Source organism: Oncorhynchus mykiss, chromosome 5, assembly GCF_057628025.1.
Source record: "Oncorhynchus mykiss isolate SJ-2025 chromosome 5, ASM5762802v1, whole genome shotgun sequence".
Taxonomy (NCBI): domain Eukaryota; kingdom Metazoa; phylum Chordata; class Actinopteri; order Salmoniformes; family Salmonidae; genus Oncorhynchus; species Oncorhynchus mykiss.
In genome coordinates, this window is record NC_143026.1 from 53,816,729 (window position 1) to 53,844,721 (window position 27,993).

General features: G+C 41.6%; 1 protein-coding gene across 12 annotated transcripts; it reads right to left on the bottom strand.

The window, feature by feature from the left end:
• Window positions 1-143: 143 nt before the first annotated feature.
• LOC110524016 (mitofusin-1) lies at window positions 144-27,950 on the bottom strand. 12 transcript variants are annotated; one of them, XM_090235152.1, is made up of 18 exons: window positions 27,852-27,950; window positions 26,747-26,883; window positions 26,504-26,639; window positions 22,701-22,863; window positions 21,657-21,781; window positions 19,466-19,574; window positions 16,111-16,218; window positions 14,407-14,545; window positions 11,673-11,740; window positions 8,543-8,664; window positions 8,152-8,278; window positions 7,796-7,900; window positions 7,451-7,553; window positions 6,621-6,856; window positions 3,507-3,674; window positions 2,948-3,144; window positions 1,550-1,684; window positions 144-1,027 (listed from the first exon to the last, which is right to left on the bottom strand). In XM_090235152.1, exons 2-18 carry the CDS (start codon window positions 26,865-26,867, stop codon window positions 958-960), a joined length of 2,232 nt encoding a protein of 743 aa, XP_090091278.1. In that variant the 5' UTR covers window positions 26,868-26,883; window positions 27,852-27,950; the 3' UTR covers window positions 144-957. The 12 variants fall into 12 exon arrangements, with proteins under 12 accessions (XP_090091278.1, XP_021458970.2, XP_021458971.2 ...); XM_021603295.3 differs by having other exon boundaries at window positions 14,392-14,545; window positions 27,767-27,939; XM_021603296.3 differs by having other exon boundaries at window positions 14,392-14,545; window positions 27,852-27,935.
• Between the last annotated feature and the right edge of the window lie 43 nt (window positions 27,951-27,993).

The following is a 27,993-nucleotide window of genomic DNA, read 5'->3' on the forward strand; positions in this document are numbered from 1 at the left end:
TACTTTTCAAACATAGTTGCTTGAATGCTGACCATCTACCATTCAGTAAAAGTGCAGTCTGAAGATTGTTGTGAAGTTTAATGTTGTTTCCATTAGAGATTCTACAGCAAAGCTACCCCATGTGAAATAACAAACAGAATCAATGACATAGAATATTATTTTAATAGATTCAGGTAAATCAGGATGCATTTCAATTCAAATTCATCATGAAAGGAAAACACTTTTTTACAAAGTGGAGATTGTTCAAATGTATTCTCATGACATGTCAAATTAGTTGAAACGGCAGAGGAAGTTATACAATACTTCTATTTATCAAAACACTATCAGCCGGACGTTAGTAATTTTGATTGTTTTTTTCTGAATTCAAATGGATTTCCTCTGAATTTATGTAGGTCCTTCACAAAAAAACACACACAATTCTATTTTTTTTGTGTAAACCAGAACAAATTCAGATCTGAATGAAAATCACATGCCTACATTTTTCTACCACACACACACACACACACACACACACACAGATAATTACTTCAGGAGTTAGTGAAAGGCATATTCACAGTTATAAGAACAGTAGTATCAATGTACAGGCTACAGCACCCAACCTTCAATCTCATGCCAACCGAGTTTATGTCCTGACCTTCGGAACTGTATTCACACGACTGATTCACACACTTACACAGAGTTTGTATTTGTGTTACAGGCAGTTTGGTTTGTTGAACTAATGGGCAGTTTGTTCTCTGCAAAGTGCTTTTCTAAAGTGTGTGGAAGACTGGACACACTTCGACAAATATCTTAGAGAAACATCTGTTCGGAGGTGGGGGAATCCCAGGAGCAATATTGTCGAGGGTGGACCTATTTTCTCTGAGTGGAGAGGGGAGGTCAGGGGGGGAGAGTCAATTCCATTTGCTAAGACTGAGTCGCTAGGGGAGCCAGTAGAGCCAGAGAGAGAAACCCAGTCCATCATTTATGGGGATTCAGATACTGGTCTGTAAAAGCCTCCAATTGCCTCTCAAACTCTGTGGCTTTGTGCCTGAAAATATATAGAAAAAGATGTTTACACATAGACCAACATCTATTGGCACACTAATGATGTACAACCAATTATAATGAGGTGAAAATGCCTATCCAAATGAACCGTGTTGAGGTTTACTGACAAATGAATGCTGTTCACCTCAAGTGAAAAAAAAAAAAAAACTACACACATTCAGTTCAAATGGCATATCTCTGACCTTGAACCCTCAATACAACCAACAGTGAAGTAACCTATCGGAGCAGGCTTATAAAGACACCCAAGCAGAGTTCCCACTTCTCTTTTTCAGGGGAAATGGAAGTTAGGTTGAAAATATGCCAATGGTGAATAAATGCCAAAATGTGACAATATATTTTTCTAGGAAAGCAAGACAGACTACCAAAGCACCATAAGCATCAAAATGTTAAATCAAATGCATTGGGGATGTAAATGTTTTAGGGGGGGGGGGGGGGGGGGGCAATAGAGCTATGCAAGGGGAAAAGGTATGGGTTAACACTGGACATTGGAGGTAGCTAGACTGACCGGAGGGTCTTGGAGTGGCTCTGGACGGTCTCCAGAGTCTGGACCTTAGCGGTCAGTCGGCTGATCTCTCCCTCCAGCTCCCTCTGTGTCAGGTCCACCTGCTGACACAACCTCGCAAAGGTCGTGGCCATCTCCCTGGGCAACAAAGGTCAAAGCACCCTATCACTTATTTATTCACCACTTCACAGAAAAGAGGGGAGCGGGAGGGAAGTAAGGTAGCAAGAGATGCATAGATTTGGCTTTCAGCAGATTTTTGCACTTAATACACATCAGTAGTGAATCGGTTCATAAAGCCAGAGTGTTTAGAAACATCTACATACGAGGCTCAAACATTAGTTACTGTACTGGGATTGAGGCCTGTAGATGTGTCCTAATGCAGGGAGCAGGGGCCCAGGCAAACCGGCGACCCATCAAACGTTAGCAAAATAAACAAAAACGTCATGTCTAAGGAGGCTAATCAACATTTTAAAATGAATCGATTTGGTAGACAATTGTCATTATTTTGACCTCCCAAAAGTTCATTGGAAGAGGAAGTGTAAACTTAGAAATGTATCTTGGCACCATAGATAAAATGCTGCTGTTGTAAACACATTTTTCAGCAATTCTACAAATTGTTTCATTCAACTGAGATAATATTTTGCAGCTTTGAAGCAAATTTACAGCAATTCTACACAGTTTAGCTGTAATTATCTCCAATGACTTATTTCTTCCATATTAAAATGGAGTTTGAGATTTTGGCAATGAAGCCATTTGTCTACTTCCCCAGAGTCGGATGAACAGTCATTGTGCTAACGCCAGTTAGCATTGGCTAGTGAAACTACTTCTAACTTCCTTCATACTGGACGCAGAGACATAAAAATAGTATTCACAATGGTATTCTGTTGCAGTTACGCAAGTCATGAAAAAAAAAAATCACATAAAATGCCAATAGTGTGCAAAAATGTCATCAAGGCAAAGGGTGGCTACTTTGAAGAATCTCAAATATAAAATATATTTGGATTTATTTTAACACTTTTTTTTGGTGACTACATGATTCCATATGTGTTATTTCATAGTGACGATGTCTCACTATTATTCTACAATGTAGAAAATAGTAAAAAATAAAGAAAAACCCTGGAATGAGTAGGTGTGTCCGAACTTTGGACTGGTACTGTATATTGTTTTTGTTTACAATATAAATTGATGGAACACCTGCAGTAACTGATCCCAGTTTTAAAACTTGTGTCCTATTGCACACAAAAGGATCTGATAACATGGAAATACTGATTGTCAGCCACTTTCGATAACTCAAAACTGGTTTAAAATAGGAACAAACCTAGATTTTAGAGTGAACTTCCCCCTTTAAGCTGATCCTTATTCCCAGAAATGGCATTTATACAGAATACAGCCTGGACTTACTGCTGGACCTGGTGGCTGCAGTTGGCACTGGTGAAGCGGACAATGAGTTGTAGTTTCTCTGTGGCGTAGTCCACAAACTGGCGCTTGAGCGCATGCTCCTTGGCCTTGGTAGTCCATGTGAGCTTCTCCCACAGGTAGAGCAGGCCGTACATGGAGGCCGACAGGGCTATGAGCCGCCAGCCCACTGTCCGGCACACCTAGCACACACACGGGTAAGAGAGAGGTGGTTTTCATCTTTTTTGGTAGTGGAACTCTGTATGGGAAGCAGCACCCATATTAAATCAGCTATATCTGTTGTGTTGGTTACACATCTGTATAGAGCCGTACATATACAATATACCAGGATTCTCGTGGAAAAATATTTTATTTTAGTGTGTGCTAAATATACTTATATATTTATATACTATAAATCAAATAGTCTAGATAAGGGATTTATTTTTGCCACTTCATTTAAGATGGATTGAGATGTATGGATGCATGTATAGAGCCTGGTCCGTACTGTATAGCCCATTATAATGACAAACGGGTTGCCAGATTAGGTGGGAGTACTATTACGCACCACTCCTCCAACGATGACCACAGTCATGGAGGTGCGGGAGGTGAGGGAGGCCAGGTTGGTGGCCATGGACATCATCAGCTCCTCATGGGAGAGCGCGGCGTCCTGGGGATGTGCTACCGCCACACAGGAGGGGCCACTGGAGGGCGTGGTGGACAGGGAGTGTGTCATCTTTAACAGAACAAGAAGGAGGGACAGAGTAATGACAAAGTAGACATTTTTGAAAATGCATGAATAATAAAAAAATTTAAAAAACGGGAATATCATATTTACATAAGTATTCAGACCCTTTACTCAGTACTTTGTTTAAGCACCTTTGGCAGCGATTACAGCCGAGTCTTCTTGGGTATGACACTACAAGTTTGGCACACTTGTATTTGGGGACTTTCTCCCATTCTTCTCTGCAGATCCTCTCAAACTCTGCCAGGTTGGATGGGGAGCGTCGCTGCGCAGCTATTTCAAGTCTCTCCAGAGATGTTCGATCAGGTTCAAGTCCAGGCTTTAGTTGGGCCACTCAAGGACATTTAGAGACTTGTCCTGAAGCCACTCCTGCATTGTCTAGGCTGTGTGCTTAGGGTCGTTGTTCTGTTGGAAGGTGAACCTTCACCCCAGTCTGAGGTCCTGAGCGAGCAGGTTTTCATCAAGGATCTCTGTACTTTGCTCCATTCATTTATCTCTCGATCCTGATTAGTCACCTCCCTGACCAAGGCCCTTCTCCACCGATTGCTCAGTTTGGCTGGGCGGCCAGCTCTAGGAAGACTCATGGTGGTTCCAGACTTATTCCATTTAAGAATTATGGGGGCCACTAAGTTCTTGGGGACCATCAACGCTGCAGAAATGTTTTGGGACCCTTCCCAGATCTGTGCCTCGACACAATCCTGTCTCTGGGCTCTACGGACAATTCCTTCGACCTCATAGCTTGGTTTTTGCTCTGACATGCACTGTCAACTGTGGGACCTTATATAGACAGTTGTGTGCCTTTCCAAATCATGTCCAATCAACTGAATTTACCACAGGTGCCCTCCAATCAAGTTGTAGAAACATCTCAAAGATGATCAATGGAAACCGGATTCACCTGAGCTCAATTTATTTCGAATCGCATAGCAAAGGGTCTGAATACTTAAATAAAGGTATTTCTGTTTTACATTTTTAACTATTTGCAAATAAAAAATGTTTAACTGTTTTCCTTTATGGGGTATTGTGTGTAGATTGTTGAGGGAAAAATATAATTTTATCAATTTTAGAATAAGGCTGTAATGTAACAAAATGTGGAAAAAGTCAAGGGGTCTGAATACTTTCTGAATGCACCTTATCCTATACCAGGGATGTTATTGGGACAATGTACTGTAGGAAAGGAGCTACCAGCTCATTTGAATTTCTCCATTGTTTCACTGGTGAACTATCAGTGTGTGCGCGCATGTGTATGTATGTATGTTTGAATTCAAAATATACAAATATCAGCATATCAGTTAGGCCAGAATATGAAGGGGAAGAATAAGTTCACAGGCCTAATATTGGAGAATGACAGGTTTGGTTGAAACTGTATTTTAAAAGTGGTATCGACATCCTGTCTACTCTACATTATCCATTACACACTAAAACATATTGATTAGTGTGTATTATATCTAACCCATGTGTTTCAACTGTGGTTACCTGAAAGTTCTTGTTGACCAGCATCAAGACTATTAACGATCTATTAGTCGTATATCATATCACACTACAGCTACAACATAGACATGACCAAAGGTATGTGGACATCTGCTCGTCGAACATCTCATTCCAAAATCATGGCCATTAATATGGAGTTGGTCATCCGTTTGCTGCTAACAGCCTCCACTCTTCTGGGAAGGCTTTCCACTAAATGTTGGAACATTGCTGCGAGGACTTGCTTCCATTCAGCCACAAGAGCACTAGTGAGGTCAAGCACTCATGTTGGGCGATTAGGCCTTGCTCGCAGTCTGGCGTTCCAATTCATCCCAAAGGTTTTCGATGGGGTTGAGGTCAGGGCTCTGTGCAGGCCAGTCAAGTTCTTCCACATCGATCAACAAACCATTTCTGTATGCACTTTGCTTTGTGCACAGGAGCATTGTCATGCTTAAACAGGAAAGGCCTTCCCCAAACTGTTGCAACAAAGTTGGAGGCACAGAATCATCTAGAATGTCATTGGATGCTGTATCATTAAGATTTCCCTTCGCTGGAACTAAGGGGCCTAGCCCGAACCATGAAAAACAGCCCAAGACCATTATTCCACCTCCACCAAACTTTATAGTTGGCACTATGCATTGGGGCAAGTAAAGTTCTCCTGGGATCCGCCAAACCCAGATTAGTCTGTCGACTGCCAGATAGTGAAGCGTGATTCATCACTCCCGTTTCCACTACTCCAGAGTCCAATGGCCACAAGCTTTACACCACACCAGCTGACGCTTGGCATTGCGCATGGTTATCTTAGGGTTATGCTCGGCCATGGAAACCCATTTCACGAAGCTCCCAACAAACAGTTCTTGTGCTGACGTTGCTTCCAGAGGCAGTTTGGAACTCGGTAGTAAGTGTTGCAACCAAGGACAGAGTATTTTTATTTGCTACCCACTTCAGCACTTGACTGTCTTGTTCTGTGAGCTTGTATGGCCTACCACTTCGTGGCTGAGCCATTGTTGCTCCTAGATGTTTCCATTTCACAATAACAGCACTTACAATTGACCGGGGCAGCTCTAGCAGGATAGATATTTGATAAACTAACTTGTTGGAAAGGTGGCATCCTATGACGGTGATACGTTGAAAGTTACTGAGCTCTTCAGTAAGGCCATTCTACTGCCAATATTTGTCTGTGGAGATTGTATGGTGTGTGCTCGATTTTATACAACGGTCAGAAACGGGTGTGGCTGAAATAGCCAAATCCACTAACGTCATGGGGTGCCCACATACATACCTTTAACCAAAGTACCTATCCCCATAATTTCTCACCTTTGTATCTTACTGGAATAACGAGAAGTTGCCCCAAGACCCTGATCCTGGGACATTTTTACATTTCACCCACTAATGGTTAAGGTTAGGACTGTGGGAGGGAAAGCAGATCCTAGATCTGTAAGTTGGGGAAACTTCACCCTGTAGCAGTCTTACCTGCGTTACTTGAAAGTTCCTGTCGACCAGCATGAGGGCCCGCTTTGCATTGGTAGGCCCCAGGAAGCGGTTGACCAGTGCCGTCCAGCCCATTGAGAACTGGAACTCAATGTTCTCCTGGAAGTCTGAGCAGAGCGTGGCGCAGTTCAGGTTGTAGCTCAGGTCAAATTTGCGGCTTGGCACAAGAGTTTGTATCTGGCTCTGAACAGCAGGGGGCAGCAGAGGCTGCAGACTCTCTGGTGGTGGGGAGAAACAAGGAAGGAAACAGACAAGTCAGGTGACGTCACTGAAATCGTCTAGATGACTTTTGATCCAAATACTTCCTGCTTCCCTTGTTCCTTGCAGTCCTCAGAGATCTGACAGAACTGGATCAGTGGAAGCAATGTAGTAGAACCTTCTGAATAGGCCCCCTACCCAATTGTGTTAGATTATATAAAAGAAGGTAGGATTTAAAACAGGGCCTTCCTTTCCATGACCGTCTCTAAACACACAATGATCTGAGAGGAATAAATGGGTGAGAAGTGCGCTGGGTGTACTTTTCCTCAACCAATTGGTTTACTCCCTCAAAGTAATTTCATAGAGATCCATTAGATCTTTGTCAATCTGCTTTATGACTGGTTGCCTGGTCACACACACGGGATCGTGACCCTATGAGCCTGTGTCATGACCAAACCTGAACCCAGATCTGCTTGTGTTGTCATGCCAACTCTTGACCATAAGAGTTGGCAAGACAGCATTAACAGATGTGGGACCAGGCTAATCATGACCAGGGCTAGCCTAAACACAGCCTGTTTTATGGGGTGGTGTTACGTGCTGCACCAACTACCTACCGATCATGTCTTTCTGGGAGGACTGCAGGGAGGCGTTGACGGCATTGGAGCAGCGGAAGGCCAGGTTTTTGCCCATGCCCTCTTCAATATGGCTCAGTAGATCCTGTACACAGGGTGAGGGTGGGCAACCGCAGCACATGGTCAGAGATGGAACAGTCAAGGAATGGTCATGGAACGGTCACAGAAAAATAGGTCACTACTACGTGTTAGAGTCATGATGGTCCTAACCTAAATGCTCAGTCTGTTACATTAGCGACAAAGCTTCAATTTCAAGGTGAAGCTGCCATAGAAAGCAGACCTGTGTCCGCCGTGGCAGTCTATGGTGTAACGAAAAATCAAACTCACTGATTTGTAGAGCTTGAGGACGTGGGGCGAAGGTTGGAAGTCCGAGTGGAACTCCTCAATTAGCACGTTGAGACGACAGATCTCTTCGCCCATGGCGCTAGACACCTAGAGAAAACGGTTGTATTAGTGCCTGGGAAAATGTAAAAAAATAAAAAAAATAAAAAAAATGTGCACCACTTGTGGTAACCCTTGGAATGGATTGAGAGTTCCGGCTGTAATAAATCCAGATATTGTAGTTGGCAGTATGACCCTGGAGGGACAGAGTTGTGCTTCCCTGCACTGTTAAGAGGCTTAGGATGGGCATATTTCACAAAAATATTGAAAAAAATTCATGTTATCAGAATAGCATGATTTACCTTGCTCTCCACCTCTTCTGTAATGGCCTTGATCTTCATCTTGATGTCCTCTATGAGCAGGCTGAGCTGGTTCTTCACAAACTCCAGACGATCCATCTGGTATTCACGGTCCTCCAATGAGGCCACTCTATACGGCAGACAGGAAGAGGTAAGGTGAGACACAGGAAGTCAGTGCTTCCACCAGGAAGTACACGGATTGCGATCCAATGTCCATAGCATACGACTAAACTGCTATTACAACAGATACCAAAGTATCGTAATATTCATTGGATAAAAATATTGAATTGTAATAAAATGCAAAAGTGCAACAGGAACATTTGGCAACGATTAAACAGAAGACCACCCGAAAGAACAGAGTGATGTGAGCAGGGATGGAACGGGGGACACACACCTCTTCTCTGCCGCCTCGATGTTGATGGCATCCATGATGGCTTTGACCGTTTCAGTGATCTGCTTGGCCCTTATAGTGTGCTGCTCAAACTTTGTTTTCACTGCTGACTGCGAGATACACTCCTGCGAGGCCATATAATAGCACACACACGTCACTGTGAATGGGGTCTGCGAAACACACACACAGGGTGGCGACACACACAGTGGTGGTGGGACGAAAGGGGACAAGATAGACAACTGCTGAAGCAATTTAAGAATGTGAAAAAAAATAAAAATGTCATTTGCCGTCAGCAGCTCTGTATCAAGAGTCCCACAGCCCCGTTGGTTCTAGGTTCACAGTAACGTGTTAATGAAGCAATAGCAAAATCATAGGAACAAAAGTCAACACAAGAAACAACAATCCTAAGAAAAGAGGATTACTATTTAAAACATAAAACTCAGAAAATACTAAATGCAGGCAACAGAATCAAACATGAGACAGGGTGAACAGAATGAAAATGTAACTGAAAGAAACAGATGATCCTCGCCTAAGCAAATCTAGACTTCAGCAATGAAGACGCAGATTGATGGCAATGTGCACATTGATTGACCTAAGCAGGGGTTCTGAGGCGCCGGCTTGGCGACTCGCGATTGGTGGAGAGAGACTAGTAGTTCGGAGATGAGCTGGAGGTCGAGACTAGAGGTTTCTCTCGCAGCACAGGATGATAGAGATAGAGTGATTAGAATGGTTCACCGCTCACATCTGTAGTGAGTACAAAGTACAAATCGGTCGTTCTGCCCCTAAACAGGCAGTTAACCCACTGTTCCTAGGCCGTCATTGAAAATAAGAATTTGTTCTTAACTGACTTGCCTAGTTAAATAAAGGTAAAATAAAAAAATAAAAAGTGGCACGGGACAGAATCTAGTTAACATCCTATTCAACAGTTTTTCCTTTAGGTGTCCGACCCAATAAAGAGGTAAACGGTATGAGGCAGCATAACTACAGAATATTCTCTCTTGCAAATCTTTTCTATACCATTTCTCCACACACACGCACACATCCCCAAACAGCAGCAGCTACCATTGTGCTTGAGCAGGTGCCCCTGGAAAATCTCTGTCACTTTAGGTGGAAGATAACAGGGCTGGGAATAGCCAGGGACCTTACGATACGTAGGTGCCGATATGATATGTATTGCGATTCTATATGCATTTCCATTCGATACTGTGATTTTATTGCAATTTGATGGTCCAAACATTGCTCACTATAGGTCTGCTGCAGAGAGACGGGAGAGCATGAGAAAATGAGTTTTGATCAGTCAGGGAAATAAAAGTGCTGAAAACATGTTGGCTCACTATTTAAATAGAAGATGGAGAACAAACTATTGGATGAAAAATAAAATCGTTTTGGCACTACCAATAGAGGCAAAAGTGGAGTCAAATACAGTGCCTTGCGAAAGTATTCGGCCCCCTTGAACTTTGCGACCTTTTGTCACATTTCAGGCTTCAAACATAAAGATATAAAACTGTATTTTTTTGTGAAGAATCAACAACAAGTGGGACACAATCATGAAGTGGAACGACATTTATTGGATATTTCAAACTTTTTTAACAAATCAAAAACTGAAAAATTGGGCGTGCAAAATTATTCAGCCCCTTTACTTTCAGTGCAGCAAACTCTCTCCAGAAGTTCAGTGAGGATCTCTGAATGATCCAATGTTGACCTAAATGACTAATGATGATAAATACAATCCACCTGTGTGTAATCAAGTCTCCGTATAAATGCACCTGCACTGTGATAGTGTCAGAGGTCCGTCAAAAGCGCAGAGAGCATCATGAAGAACAAGGAACACACCAGGCAGGTCCGAGATACTGTTGTGAAGAAGTTTAAAGCCGGATTTGGATACAAAAAGATTTCCCAAGCTTTAAACATCCCAAGGAGCACTGTGCAAGCGATAATATTGAAATGGAAGGAGTATCAGACCACTGCAAATCTACCAAGACCTGGCCGTCCCTCTAAACTTTCAGCTCATACAAGGAGAAGACTGATCAGAGATGCAGCCAAGAGGCCCATGATCACTCTGGATGAACTGCAGAGATCTACAGCTGAGGTGGGAGACTCTGCCCATAGGACAACAATCAGTCGTATATTGCACAAATCTGGCCTTTATGGAAGAGTGGCAAGAAGAAAGCCATTTCTTAAAGATATCCATAAAAAGTGTTGTTTAAAGTTTGCCACAAGCCACCTGGGAGACACACCAAACATGTGGAAGAAGGTGCTCTGGTCAGATGAAACCAAAATGGAACTTTTTGGCAACAATGCAAAACGTTATGTTTGGCGTAAAAGCAACACAGCTGAACGCACCATCCTCACTGTCAAACATGGTGGTGGCAGCATCATGGTTTGGGCCTGCTTTTCTTCAGCAGGGACAGGGACAGTGCAAAACTGATAGAGACATACCCCAAGCGACTTACAGCTGTAATCGCAGCAAAAGGTGGCGCTACAAAGTATTAACTTAAGGGGGCTGAATCATTTTGCACGCCCAATTTTTCAGTTTTTGATTTGTTAAAAAAGTTTGAAATATCCAATAAATGTCGTTCCACTTCATGATTGTGTCCCACTTGTTGTTGATTCTACACAAAAAATACAGTTTTATATCTTTATGTTTGAAGCCTGAAATATGGCAAAAGGTCGCAAAGTTCAAGGGGGCCGAATACTTTCGCAAGGCACTGTATCAATTTAATATTATTGTGACATGCAACTATCAATTTATTTCCCCTAGTCACTAGAAGATAAATGTGATAAGTGCCAGTTCTGGCCATCCTCCCAGATCGCTCCAAAACTAAGTCCAGTGTCACACTGGCAAAAGTCAGGAAGGCGAATTCAGAGAGAGAGAGTTTGACTGAGGAGCCATGGTTGACTGGACTACACACCAATTTCACTTCATTTCGAGAGAAAACAAAATCCTAAGTAGTTCTGCCATTTAATTTTAAATGAATTACTTCATACTGCGGGGGTTTTCATATACATTTCAGAGGAGTTGGAGACGTTGCATTTAATCATTAAACAATCTCCATGTTTGAGGCTGAGAACGAGTGGTGTTAGACGTCACACACACACACACACAAACAGACACGCACACACTAGAACTTGCCTCAAATATCCTCTCGAAACTCTGGAACTCCTTGAGCCTCTCATGGAAGCCTTCTGCTAAAGCTCCACCTAAGAAAGCGGCACACTGTCAAACAAAGACCACCACATCACAGGAGCATTATCTCTCCATAACGGAGTGTAGCACACTGCCATTTTGGCTACAAACTCCTACAAAAAGAAACCATTTAAAAAGGACAGTTCACTTTCGTTGTATCAGATAGCGTTGAATTCAAAGTAGGGTGACCACATTTAAAATACCTTATATCTTTCAGTCTATTTACTTACTTTCATAGCTCTTCGTTAAAGCCCACTTTTTGTAAGTAGGTAACTGTCCTCTCCAAGTTTAGCTGGAATTTAGCCCGAAAGCATTTGAAAAATGTGATTGGTTGACAATGACATTGGTCTACATTTCGTCTTGCGCTGCGCAGAATATCCGATTTCAACACCGATTGGAGGAGTGTTTAGTACCGCCACATCCTTATATCTTGTCATAAACACAACTTTACTGCAAAAGAGAGATTGGAATGTCCTTTCTTATCAAATTAATGGGAAGACTGACTGAAATATGGGACTAATCGACCTTTTCTGTAAATTAGTGGTGTTTTAATTTGTTGATAAAATGCAAGAAACAATTGTTTGATTGCATGACAAAGGGCCAAAACGCTGGATTGTCGCACAATCTGGGACATGTGATCAGCCTAATTCAAAAGGTATGAGGAAAGAGCTCTGATGAGTGGCACTCTCCCCATGCTTTTGAACACATCACTAACTGATGCAATCCATTTCCACAAGCATTGCTACACTCAAAAAAGTATACGCCATTAGCAGGGTTGGATGGATTACTTGAAAAATGTAATCTGCTACTAGTAACAGTTACATGAAAATAAAGTAATCAGTAACATAATCCTTTGGATTTCTGAAAAATAAGTAACATACTTTTGGATTACTTTAACTTCTAACAGCCAGGCATACAAATGTGAAACAACTAATTATTTAATTTAGTAACATGACTATTTCCAATTTGGGGACTAGTGTGGAAGCATACTCTAATTTACATAAGAGCACACACATCTGCCATACTAACTTTCTCCTACATTTTCAGTTGGTGCCACAAGCCTATGATTTGGTTGCACCAAAACCTTGTTGTGGGGTCAGGCATTTTATGGGCTGTATGGTCACTGGAGATGGCTTGAGCTGACAAATGAGTTAAAGACTGCATTACATAGACAAGATGTGGTGGGTTTATCCGAGATAGTGAGGAATTGTTCTAACTCCTCCTGGCTGTCTCAAAATCATCCTTGCATCTGGGAAACTAAGCAAAGGTGGGGTTAAGACAACAACCCACGTGCAGATAACAACAGGATGAACCCAGAGTGGCTTATGATGCTCCTTGGTCTGCATGAGGGGGGTTAAACCAACCATGACTGAGCATTGTTAGTGCCAGCTACATATAGTACTCTGCACTTGTGTAAAGGTTAGGTTACTCGGTCCAACACTCAAGGGGGGGGGGGGGGCGACCAGACTCATTACTGCAATAATTAATCGATATTAAATAAAGATGCTTGTTTGAAGAAATGACCAAATCTTTCTCAGTACTGAATTTCCACGACACTACCCACTGAACTACTTACTAGAGGTGTGAACGCTTAAACATTTAAATGAAATTGGGATCCTTAACATTAATAATTTTTAAGTGTTTTCCCCCACAAAATTTGAATCACAGCGCAGTTATCACAAAACGTATTTTCTGTGTTATAGCCTAACTAACTGTAAAAGGCAGAGTGGGTCAATTTCCGCAACAATTAAGACCTGGCTACCACGCTGTGAACAGCGTGAATCAAACCCGTACACATGAGCAGATACTGTGTGACCGTGAAGTGCTGCATCTTGCCTATTTGTTGATGATAGGCCCTGTTTTACTGAAGTTGTGAGACATCGCAAGCCAACAAATTGTGAGATACAGCACTGCAAGATTTTGATTGCCGATAGATAGGCCTAGTGCACAGTTCTGCCTGGTGGCCGACCTGCCTATACTGTGCCCCTCCCCTCTCTCTCCATCCCTCACTGGCACACTGAAAGATGCAAGTGTTTGTGTTTTCGGAAGTATGGCTACTAATCAGTCTCCTCCGTTATAAAAATACATCATCTTAGGAGTCGATTCCGGTATCTTGACACTCAGAAATGGGTATCGACATGTAAGGAATCGAGGAATCAATTACTTTGGAGTCGACTCTCACTACGTCATCGTCGTTAACAGTTGGAAAAATGGCAGAGAAAGGCGAGCGACAGCAGTAAAATCCTGTATGGCAATACTTTGAGAAGTTAAATGAGAAGGAAATGCGAACTTTGCGCGGTGGAGTTGAGGGACAGTAATGGTAGTACAGGTGCAATGCTTAACCATCGAAAAGGGATGCAGCGTGAGACCGGTGCTGGCAGCAGCACAGCTGCGTTGTGAATTCACATGGAATTTTAAGATTGTTTCGGATTGTTTTACCAGAAAACACAAAAAATGGCCGTTTAAACATTAAGAAAACTATGTGACATCCTTACTACCTACCAACAACAATACACACCTGGTTTGACCACTGCGGACACCAAAACACACACCTGCCTACCCACCCATCAACACACACACACACACACACACACATCCACACCCGCTTGCCTACCCACCCATCGACACGCCCACAGCCTCCTGGTTTGACCACCGCGGGGCTTACCGGACTCTGGCATACCCTGAGCTCGCTGCATGCGGGAGTTGAGCACCTCTTTGGCCGACACAAAAAAGATGCGGTTGGGCGCCTGCTCCCGGTCCATTACCTTCAGCTCATCCACCAGGAAGTTGACACAGCGGTCCGTGTGCTGCTTACGCACCTGTAGGGGGAAACGTTACTGCATCATTACTACAACATTACCACATAGCACTAACAAAAACTCTCATGGAGTCATAAACGTAATTTGCACTTCAGCTCGAGGCTTGAGTGGTATACTGTATATGCCATATATGGCAGTGGAGGCTCCTCAGAGGAGGAAGGGGAGGACCTTCTCCTCAGTGAATTTCATAAAAATAAATAAACATTAAAAAAAGTTATCCTTTATAAATAAAACAATACTAAATATACAGTTGAAGTCGGAAGTTTACATACACCTTAGCTAAATACACTTCAACTCAGCTTTTCACAATTCCTGACATTTAATCATAGTAAAAATTCCCTGTCTTAGGTCAGTTAGGACCACCATCATTTGTGAAGTGCACCAGTCCCCCCTGCAGCAAAGCACCCCAACAACATGATGCTGCCACCCCCGTGCTTCACGGTTGGGATGGTGTTCTTCGGCTTGCAAGCCTCCCGCTTTTTCCTCCAAACATAACGATGGTCATTAGAGCCAAACAGTTCTATTTTTGTTTCATCAGACCAGAGGACATTTCACCAAAAAGTAAGATCTTTGTCCCCATGTGCAGTTGCAAACCATAGTCTGGCTTTGATATGGCGGTTATGGAGCAGTGGCTTCTTCCTTGCTGAGCGGCCTTTCAGGTTATGTCGATATAGGACTCATTTTACTGTGGATATAGATACTTTTTTACCCGTTTCCTCCAGTATCTTCACAAGGTCCTTTGCTGTTGTTCTGGGATTGATTTGCACTTTTTGCACCAAAGTGCGTTCATCTCTAGGAGACAGAACACGTCTCCTTCTTGAGCGGTATGATGACTGTGTGGGCCCATGGTGTTTATACTTGTGTACTATTGTTTGTATAGATGAACGTGGACCTTCAGGCATTTGGAAATTGCTCCCAAGGATGAACCAGACTTGTGGAGGTCTACAATTGTTTTTCTGAGGTCTGATGATTTCTTTTCATTTTACCATGATGTCAAGCAAAAAGGCACTGAGTTTGAAGGTAGGCCTTGAAATTCATCCACAGGTACACCTCCAATTGACTCAAATGACGTCAATAAGCCCATCAGAAATTTATAAAGCCAGGAGTTTTCAAAGCTGTTTAAAGGCACAGTCAACTTAGTGTATGTAAACTTCTAACCCACTGGAATTGTGATACAGTGAATTATAAGTGAAATAATCCGTCTGTAAACAATTGTTGGAAAAATTACATGTGTCATGCACAAAGTAGATGTCCTAACCGACTTGTCAGAACTATAGTTTGTTATTAACAATACATTTGTGGAGTGGTTGAAAAAATATGTTTTAATGACTCCAACCTAAGTGTATGTAAACTTCTGACTTTCAACTGCACATATTTTTTTTAATAGCATCCCCTTGTCTGTACTGCCGGTAATACCATATGCCCAGGTACGGTACAGGAACAGAATAAAAAGGTATGAAAATCTTGACACTGCTCAACCCTATTTCAGCACCAGTGGCTAATTCTTCTATTCTGAACTTTCAAAAAATGTATTACTGCACCGTTATTGTTTGTAAGACACTCACATCCTCCATGTACTCTGGCTCGCTGGCCGAGGCATCCCAGCGGTTGTTGAGGATGAAGATGTTAGGTTTGGAGAGTTTCTCGTTCACCTTGTGGAAGAAATGCTTCTCCTGGAGGACACACAAAAAAATACATGGTCAGAAATAGTTAGCGCACCAACAAAGAAACACCGTTACTAATATCAAAGTGCTGTGTTAACCTTTACTTAAAAAATATATATATATCATAAGGAGAATTTTATTGATTTCATTTGACAGGACAGTTGGAAAAGAAATCGGTGGATAGATATTGGAGGAGGAGGCACAGACAGGAAGGGCACAGACAGTTGGTCGAGGTGGGGCTCGAAAACCCGGTTGCCAAGGACGTATGAGTGGTCCGGAGTCTAAAACTTTACCGACTACACCAGACTGTGGCACGTGTTTAACCTTTAGCCACAATTCAGAGATAAGGTGTCCCAATGTACTGTGTACATACAGTCTGTGTGTGTAGGTGACCCACATACATAAACACTCCAATACAATAGGGAACGTGTAGTATACACACACACACACTGACTCAGTCAGACTATACGGGAAGGAGATGTGCCAAGGGCTTTTGTCAAGTGTCACAAAGATAGGTCATTGGCTAATTCGATAGAGAAGGGCTCCATTCATTGAAAGACTGTTATTGTCTGTTGTTTATCAAACAGTTTCATTCAAAAACTAAACTTAGCTAGAACAACATTCACTTGAATAAGACATTGTGTTTGTCCAAGAGCAAGGTATTATCAGTCAAATAATGCTTTTCTACTATATAGAGTACTTCAAATATATAGGGTTCTATGATTTAATTAAACAGAGGCTGGGTATCCTAGGGTGCTTAGTCAAAGAGTGATTTGGCACAGATAACGAGCGAGCTCGGTGATTGACTATGTGCCCTGACATTCTGTGAATGCCTCGGCAGACAAACAGAGCTGGTCCTGAGTGCTGGACAAAATGGAGACGGCCCTATCCTAGACTATAACAAGCCTTGGAAAGAAAACAACCTCTCCTTCCTCACAAGAAAACACTTCCTTTAGTGTGTCAGTTCACATACCAATTCTCACACTTAGTTCAAATGAAATACCCTTAGATTAAAGAGGCATCATTCCAATATGACAATTGGGTACAAGCTGCTTAATATGCACAGATTTTCTTGAAAACATTGTTGAAATATGTTGACAATTCCTTCTAGTTGTTCGAAGAACAATTTTGCTAATTTGTTGCTTCATAGAACAGAGTGCATTAGGAAAGTATTAAGACCCCTCGATTTTTTCCACATTGTTACGTTACAGCCTTATTCTAAAATGTTTTAAATTAAATGTTTTACTCATTAATCTACACACAATACCCCATAATGGCAAAGAGAAAACAGGGTTTTAGAAATTCTTGCAAATGTATTAAATTATTATTATTATTTTTTAAATACCATATTTACATAAGTATTCAGACCTTTTGCAATGAGACTCGAAATTAAGCCCAGGTGCTTCCTGTTTCCATTGAACATCTTTGAGATGTTTCTACAACTTGATTGGAGTGCATTTGTGGTAAATTCAATTGATTGGTCATGATTTGGGAAGGAACACATCTGTCAATATAAGGTCCCACAGTTGACAGTACATGTCAGAGCAGAAAACCAAGTCATGAGGTCGAAGGAATAGTCTGAAGAGCTTCGAGACAGGATTATGTCGAGGCACAGATCTGGGAAAGAACATCAAAACAGTTTTGCAGCATTGAATGTCCCCAAGAACACAGTGGCCTCCATCATTCTTAAATAGAAGAAGTTTGTAAACACCTAGATCCTTCCTCGAGCTGGCCGCCCGGCAAAACTGAGCAATCGGGGGAGAAGGGCCTTGGTCAGGGAGGTGACCAAAAACCGATAATTACTCTGACAGAGCTCCAGAGTTCCTCTGTGGAGATGGGAGAACCTTCCAGAAGGACAACCGTCTTTGCAGCACTTCACCAATCAGGCCTTTATGGTAGAGTGTCCAAACAGAAGTCACTCCTCAGTAAAAAGGCACATGACAGCCCGCTTGGAGTTTGGCAAAAGGCACCTTAAGGACTCAGACCATGAGAAACAAGATTCTCTGGTCTGATGAAACCAAGATTGAACACTTTGGCCTGAATGACAAGCTTCACATCTGGAGGAAACCTGGCACCATCTCTACAGTGAACAAATGTGTAAAGTACTTAAGTAAAAATACTTTAAAGTACCACATAAGTAGTTTGTTGGGGTTTACTATTTATATTTTTGACAATTTACTTTTACTCCACTACATTCCTAAAATAAATAATATACTTTTTATTCCATACACATCCCTTACACCCAGAAGTACTCATTACATTTTGAATGCTTAGCAGAACAGGAAATGTTTCAAATTCACACATTTATCAAGAGAACATCCCTGGTCATCCCTAGTGCCTCTGATCTGGTGGACTCATTAAACACAAATACTTTGTTTGTAAATTATGTCCGAGTGTTGGAGTGTGCCCATGGATATCAGTATATTACAAAAAGAAGAAAATTCTGCTGTCTGGTTTGCTTAATATAAGAAATGTGAAATTATTTATATACTTTTACTTTGATACTTAAGTATATTTTTGAAATTACAATTACTTTTGATACTTAAGTATATATACTTAAATACTTTTAGACTTTTTCTCAAGTAGTATTTTACTGGGCGACTCACTTTTATTTGAGTCATAAGGTATCTTTACTTTTCCTCAAATATGACAATTGGGTACTTTTTCCACCACTGATGGTGAAGCATGGTGGTGGCAGCATCATGTTGTGGGGATGTTTTTCAGGGGCAGGGCCTGGGAGACTAGTCAGGATCGAGAGAAAGATGAACGGAGCAAAGTAGAGAGATCCTTGATGAAAACCTGCTCCAGAACGCTCAGGACCTCAGACTGGGGCATAGGTTCACCTTCCAACAGGACAAAGACCCTAAGCACAAAGCCAAGCATAATCACTTTACCTCTACCTACATGTACTTATTACCTCAATTACCTCGACTAACCTGTGCCCCCGCACATCAACACTGTACCCCCTGTATATAGTCTCGCTATTGTTATTTTATTGTTGCTCTATCATTATTTGTTATTCTCTATTTCCTTATTTATAATTGTATTTATTGTTTACTTCAGTTTATTTAGTAAATACTTTTAACACTCTTATAACTGCATTGTTGGTTAAGGGCTTGTAAGTAAGCATTTCACTGTAAATTCTACACCTGTTGTATTCGGCACAAGAAACAAATACAGCTCTGTCAAGATCCCATCGGGATTGGTCAGATCTGTCTAGGTACCACCTGGAGGATCAGCTTGCGAGCACTCTTACCGTGTTCATGAGGGTTGATTCTGAGTTTGCCACCAGCACGAAGACATCGGCGTCCAGGCAGAAATTGTCGATCCAGCTGTCCAGCTGTGTCGTGACATCTGTCCCAGGGCTAAAGAAGATGGCGGATAGGGTTAGAAGGTCAAGGTCATAACGTCTCCTAGTAATTTTAGTCAACCTCTGCTTATTGATGGTCAATCCTTCCCATGGGACTTGGGACACCGGTGGATGACGGCTAGTCTAGTTAGGCTATTTAACAATACTTATGGCATAGCTACAATTGCAATAGTCATATACAGGGACACAGGAAAGCAAAACAGATTCACGCAGGTTCACTTCTTCAGGCTTTTATCGCTGTTCAGTTGATAGGTGATCCCCATACACAGTGTTTATTTGAATAAAAAAATATATACAATAGTGTATATGTAGCTATAAAGCCATATCTAGCTATATAGCCTCTCAACGTCAGTAAGACCAAGGATCAGTCACTTTAACTATACATTCATGTACATACTACCTCAATTGTGCCGACCAACCAGTGCTCCCGCACATTGTCTAACCGGGCTATCTGCATCGTGTCCCGCCACCCGCCAACCCCCCTTTTACGCCACTGCTACTCTCCGTTCATCATATATGCACAGTCACTTTAACCATATCTACATGTACATACTACCTCAATCAGCCTGACTAACCGGTGTCTGTACGTAGCCTCGCTACTTTTATAGTCTGTCTTTTTACTGTAGTTTTATTTCTTTACTTACATATTGTTCACCTAATACCCCTTTTGCACTGAAAGCATTTCCTGTAAGTAAGCATTTCACGGTAATGTCTACACCTGTTGTATTCGGCGCACGTGACAAATAAACTTTGATTTGCTCTGATCGTGGACTACAGGAAATGGGGGGGTGAGCACGCCCCCATCCACATCGATGGGGGCTACAGTGGAATGGGTCTTGAGATTCAAGTTCTTTGGTTTCCAAATTACTAATTACTTAAAATGGTCCACACATACGGAAACAGTCGTGAAGAAGCCACGACAGCAGCCATTCCCCCTCAGGTTTAAAAGATTTGGCATGGGCCCTCAAATCCTCCCAAAAAAATCTTCAGTTGCACCATTGAAAGCATTTTGACTGACTGCATCACTGCTTGGTATGGCAACAGCCCTCAATCATATGGCACTACAGTGGGGGATGCAGACTGCCTAGTACATCACTGGGGCCGAGCTCCCTGCCATCCAGTGCCATTGGCACTGACCCTGTATACACTGAATATACCAAAAATTAGGAACACCTTAATATTGAGTTGCACAGCCCCATTTTTGCCCTCAAAACAACCTCAATTCATCGGGGTATGGACACTACAAGGTGTCGAAAGCGTTCCACAGGAATACTGGCCCATGTTGACTCCAATGCTTCCCACAGTTGTGTCAAGTAGGCTGGATGTCATTTTGGTGGTGGACCAACAGGAAACTGTTGAGCGTGAAGAACCCAGAAGCACTGCAGTTGACACAAACCCACTATCATACCCTGTTCAAAGACACTTAAATATTTTGTCTTGCCCACTCACCCTCTAAAAGGCACACTTAGACAATCCGTCACAATTGTCTCAAGGCTTAAAAGTCCTCCTTTAACCGGTCTACACTGATTGAAGTGGCTTTAACAAGTGGCACCAATACAAATTACATTTAGCTGTGTTTTTGTAGCAACGGTGATGGTAGTTTGCAAAACAAATAACTACTGGATAGATGCAAATAATCATGATATCCTTTTGCCAGGTAAGCACAGCCTACTTTGTAGTTAACATTTCATTGAGAAGGTTTTTGGGAAAGCCTTGCCATCCATCAGAAGATTTTTCATTAGCATCATCACTAATGTGGTAGATACGCGCACCGCACATACACAGACAGGGGGAATTCTTGTTACCTCTTCATAAAGTTGCAGGAAATGCCAATCACTTATGCATTCTGTTCATGTCTTAACATAAACTTGGGAAAATTAATGAATTTCCAATACATTTAGTTTATTCCCTACTAAGTTCAATACATTTTTAAACATTGTTGAATTCCATTTTAATGTCTGGTTTCTGTGATTCCGTCCGTGTTCTCCACATCGCGGATTTTATAGGGCCCTACTCTTAGGACCAGCGGTGTAAATGGAGGTCAAGTGAGGTCATTGGCAGCATTCCGTTGCCGTACCTGTCTACGAGAACCAGATCGTCTCTGAGCAGGGCACACTTGGTCTTGGGCCAAAATACTCGGACCAGGCAGCCTGCGTCCAGACTCTCGTCCATGTGCAGAGCGTGACCCAGCTGGTTCACAGTCTAGAACGAGAGAAGTCGTCACAGTATCATTTACTGGATTTCAATCAATCTCAAACTTTGCTTGCCTTACAATTTGTATGTAATGTATAATGGCAGAATCAAATATAGATTTTTTTATTCCTCAAAACAACCAGAGTAGAGGTGCTATTACATATTTAAAAAAAAAAAAAAAAAATGAAACATACTGCACGTGAAGGTGAGGCATCTCTTTCCCTAAAAAAAAAAATACTGTTTGATAACGCTAATGCTCTGGTCCCCCGGATGCAGATGTGAAAACAATTAATGTGTTTGAGTGTTACAATCAACTGGAGGAAAAGTATCTGCTGATTTTTTTATTTTTTTCTTCTTACAAAGGTTCTAATGGTCTCTACAGCATTTTCCAATAGACAGTGTGTTATATCATGGATAATAGGTTGAGGCTGAGGGTAGCTCTAGCTTAGATCTCTGTATTATGGATATCTTCCATACAGGGTTCAAGCATGTCCATTCTTTAATGCATTCCTTCTACCTATATTTGTCCTGTGTAAACACAGGCTTTTGTTAGGGTGTTGAAATCCATAGTTTTTTATATTTTTCCAGTGGAGTAGAAAGTTACGACTTCAAGTGTGCACTACCACTCGATATTTAAAAAAAATATCCTTTATTTAATGTTTACCTGTGATTGTCCTGATTGCAATAACCTTATCTAGACTAAAGTTGTTTAATGATTAATTGCTTAGTCAGAAATCAAAACGTGACAGTGAGGGTACACTTTATGAGTGGTAAAACGAGTTAATCACCTTCAAGTAACTCAATCAGGTAGCCCAATTCCAACCTCACTGAGGATGTATTGCCTAGTATATGAGTGGTAATAAGAGCTAGCCTAATCTTCCATGCATCTAGGCCTAAGCCAATATATCCACATCTCCGGTGAACTTACCTTGATGCTCTTCTCCTCCTCGGAGCCCTCGGTCTTGAGGTAGGCGTGGTCCGCGTCCGTGCCCTCCACACTCAGGAAGCAGTTGGTGGTGTGACCCATGCCACTGGGCAGCACCCGGTCCCTCAGCATGGCATTGACCACTGTACTCTTCCCATTACTCGTCCTAGGCACAGACGATCATGTAAGAGGAAGTCTAACTACCTTGCTTTTACCTCATACATACAATCTCAAAGAATTTTTAAATCAAATGATTGGTTACTTTTATTATTATTTTATTAGGTATTTTTCTTAAAACTGCTTTGTTGGTTAAGGGCTTGTAAGTAAGCATTTCACTGTAAGGTTAAGATTACCACACCTGTTGTATTCGGCGCATGTGACAAATAAGATTTGATTTGAAATCATTATTACAGAAATGTTGGCCAGATGTGATTTACTGGATTATGAATAGGCAATCATGTCATGATGAATCTTGTCAAATAGCTAGTTTGTATGTATACAGAGTGATAGATTACCACAAAGTAATCACAAAATACAGACCGTATGATTTTCAATACCGTGAAAAAGAAAGTACTTTTTGGGGAGTTGGGGGCACCCCCGCCATGCTTGGGCTGTGGAGGTGCGTACTATGCCACTGCTTATAACAATAAGTTAAGTATATCTATAAGAACTCTAAGACGTGTCAAATAGCTAAGTGGTTAGATGTCAAGAGAAAGCTTCTTGGTTAGAGCAGAGACATTCAATACCCTCCTGGATCAAGAGCCCCGAATAAAACATTTTGTGCATCCCGCAAAAAAAATAGCGCACCTTGCGTGCACTTCCGGTAATACCGTATACCCCGGTATGAAAATCTGGATACCGCCCATCCTTAAAGTCAGTGCCGGTTCTTGCCATTCTGCCTCCATAGGCAAGACCAAAAAATGAAACCCCTCGCAAAATTAGAATAGTCCCAGTAAGCAAAATGACGTTGAAAAGTCGTCTAAAATACTTATTTTCCAGACGTTGAAGAGGTTCAATTTAGGCTCTGAATGAAAGGTGAAAAGGTATTTTCCATGTGTTAAAAAATACATATTTTCTAGAATGTTGAAAAGGCATATTTTCCTGAATTTGAAAATTACTTATTTTCAAGAAGTTGAAAAATACATATTTTCCAGAAGTTGAATTCAGGGTCACTTTCAGTACTGAAAGAAAGTTGAAAATAAGTAATTTATAGACGTCTATGTTTGGGCCAAATTAAGGCTGGTCCAGACCGGAAAAAAATCGGAACCAAACATAGACATCTATGATGGACCGGACCACAAATCTATGTCCGTGGACATTGAAATCAAGGCTGGTCTACACTGCACCAAATCTGAACTAAACATAGACCTATGGTCGGTTCAGATTTGGCCCAGACCCGACCAAAAAACAATGTCCATGGATGCGGAATCAAGGCCGGTGCGGAACTGCACCAAAAAAAAAGACGTCCAAAAGGCATCTGTCCGTGCTTACTGAGGTGTAGCCTACCATGTCGACATGCAATAGAATTTTGTGGTAAACCCATAATTTGTAAAACAGGCCATTGCATTGGCTTTATTAGTCCTGATTCTTGTGACTAATCAAGTTGGCTATTTAAGCACTGAATATCAGCTACCCAACTTTATCAGGAGTTATCGCAAGCCTATTTAAACAGCAGGAAATGCACAAGTATTTCATTTTTTACAAATTTGAAACACCTGATCATGACAATGAGGTGAAACTCCTGGACAACAGTTGTGATTGTCCATTCCATATTGTCCATTTTACTTTGACCTGTCCTGTTTTTAGGATATGTTGCTTTGTTAACATGACAGCTCATCTTTTGGGGGGGATTGAGCGCCATTTAGGTTAGACTACTTGATCGGAGAAACCAGCATGATGTAAAAAGTGTCCGTGTCATTACATTGTCATACATTTTATCTCTAGCCTGTATGCTACAGAAAAGGCCACATACTCTTTCTACCATTTCCTATATCTGCTACATGATTTATGTCATTTTTGACTGAACGTTGGTGGAGTGCTGTAGAGATGAGTCTCTCCAACAGCACCCTGGAGAGGCATGCTGGGAATGGACAAGCAAAATATTTTGTGCCCCTGCCTTTGACAGAGTGGGCACTGCTTATCAGAGCGCTCACCTAAAAAGCCCTTATGCCACTAGATGAAAGAAATTGTCATGGTTTTTGTTCAGAATTGTGAGGTTTTATGTGTTGTTGGAGGTACGTCTTAGTCAGTTTAGCTCAGAAAATGCCGCCCTCGTCAATCTGCCTCCAAATCCTGCCTAATGAGCGGACCGGCCGTGCCCAAAGTATGCTTCAATAAACCAGCAATAAAAAGGACACTGAGTCGCACGTCACATTTTCTTCATTATCCTCAATTAGCAATGCTGAAAGCGTGGGAAATAAGCATCTACTACAGTACAATACAGTGCTTTGTATCCATGGTGTAATGAGAATAATCTAAACTGATTAATAAAAGCAAAACTCAATATCATGATGCATTGATCTCTTAACTGCGGCTGTCTGTTATCTACCCATATTTTTTAGTCTCTAAGCTGTGTACTATGGATTTGACAAATGGATCATTTTGCTTCAAGTTTAAATTGTCCAGAAAAAAATCTGTGTCAAATTACAATGCGGAATAATGGTCCGATTACATATGTATGACCACTAAGGCAGGGCAATTAAGTTATATCTACCACAACTCTTTACAGACATAGAACGCAGCTACAGTAAAATGTTGATTGCGACAATTGATAACTTTTCAGACAATTTTTAAAAAAGTGCTGCATCAGGTCTGTACATTTTTAGACAGTAGAATTCTGCTCCAGCGTAAAGTAATCTTTTTCATGACAAGAATAAACGTTGCTGACTGATGTGCTGCTGTGTTGTTTTTTTATGCAGTTTTTTTAATGGCATGGTAGCTAGATGTGTTTTATTTCTACTAAATGTTTTGGTAAATCACAGTATTTAACTTTTTTGGGAGGTAGAGGTCTGCGAGCAGCAGCTTACAATTATTTGATTGACAGTTCTGGTTGCCTATTGATGGACTTTAGTCCTGCTTCAGAAGCGGCATTCCTTTACAGATAAGTAAAATGTCTGTTAATATCACCAGAGGTTTCGTGTCCACATTTAACAAACTGTAGTGTAGCCTACCTTAACAGACAGACAAACACACCGTTTCCGAGGCCCTTTCAAGCGGCCACATTCCATTATGTCTGAAAAGCGTAATTGATACAGGCTACCAGTAGCCTACTCTATTTTATGAGGCAAAAACGAAGTAGGCTACCCTGTGCTCACAAGACTGGCCCGAAGACATCGGTGCCATGAATAGGCTAGGATATTCTACACACAACAGACCAAAAGATTGAACACACACTTGCATCCTTAGCAGGCAGGCCAGCAAGAGAGAGAGAGAGGCAGAAGAAGGCAGAAACGTACTCATATTTTGGTCATCTGCATCTCACAATGGCTCGTCTTGCACGCCTTGCAAATTCACCAAGTAGCCTAAAGTTCGCCTCTTCCTCTCTGGTTTTACTTGAATTACACAACTTCCCCAGGCCTTTATATCCTATCGGCTATAACACAAAAAAATAATATGTTTTGTGATAACTGAATTGTGATTTTAATTATCTGGGGAATAAAACAAAAACTTGGTTATGGTTTTTTACTTAAAGTTAAGGATCCCAACTTCGCTTAAAATGTTCACACCCCTACTGTGTACACTAAACTCAAACTAAGCACATGCAAAACAGTGGAGAAATCAAAATGCATCCGACTACACTTATTTACCTGCCAAAGAAGGCCACCTTCATGTGTCTGCGTGCAAGCACATCTTTGATAGTTTGCAGTTTGCCAGCATACGCCTGAATCTCCTCCTGTTGGTCACGACTTGCAATGTTCTCCAAGGCTTCATTCTGACACGTTTCTGACAATCACACAAGGAAAAGTGAGAAGAGAACAGTGTATTAATTAGCCTACTTTGGAATTCAAAATGTTGCCAACATACCTGATTTACTATACACACTCACTCACCTTCTACAAATGCTGAGCCTTCCTTCACATACTCCAGCAGTTGCTCAAACACATCACCGATCTTCTTTTTGGCCACTACAAAGCGTTTTAGTGGAGAGAAATTCCCCTGAGCTGAATCCATGCTTCAGCTTTCTGACCTTGGAGAAAGCATGCAAATTACAAAAGGTGGAATGTGTGTCATACTTTGTGCACTATCAAGTGGCACCACATATCGAGCTATACAATACGGACATGTCTGTTACTTGACATATTCAATAGCCCTAGTGTGTGCCTTAACCAGGACAAATGCTAGAAAGAGCATATTGTCATTACTTTCATACAGGAACACACAGCTTGCTAAGTGAAATGTAAGACCACGACAACAACTTCAAAATAGCTACAATAATTAAAATGTCAACCTTCATGAGTCGTATACATGTGACTATTCATTGCATGTACGTGGAGAAAACTTGCTTGCGTCCCCCAAAAAATGTGCAACTAGTGTTGTGTTATGAAAGCTAATAGACCGAAGTATGAAACTGTTGGCTAGCTACTGTACTTGTCTGGCTAGCAAATATATATATATATATATTTTAAACACTGCGGTTGGCTACAAAACATCTCATCAGTAGACAACATTACCAGCTAGTTAAAGCACGAGTAAGTTAATCGTACACCGGCAAGACAGATATTGTATGACACATGTCAACAAACATATTTAGCTGAAACTGGCTAGCTAACGTTAGTTAGCTACTGTATACTAGCTAGTTGCACCGTTAGCTAACTAGCTAGCAAGTAATTAGCGGAAACAAACTACACAAGAGTGACATTTCTTTACATAAACTGTTATTTGTTATATCACATTACTAGCTAACTAGCAACTTCGTGTATTATTGAAATGCATCGGTTTTGTAACGCGTGTCGTGGCATGCTCTCCTGTCAGGTATCTACTGTAACGTAGCTATAGTTAGCAACTTTCATGTTTAATGATGTTAGTCCATTTTCCCTTACCACAACTTCAGGCGAGATGACCAAAGTTACCTTTTCATACCACAGACAGGGGTAAATCCTTTTGCCGAAAATGAATGGTCAATATTTGGTAAAGTTACTAAGGTCGCCAGCTAACCTTTCATCTGTTATTCGTGTCTCAGTCAGCAGTAGCTCCTCGCAGCCAGGGCAAAGGGGCGGGGCTATAGATCAACGCGTTGATGTGTGACCAATCAATGGCAAATAAAATGTTGACAACCCCTTAGTGTACCCTCTTCCAG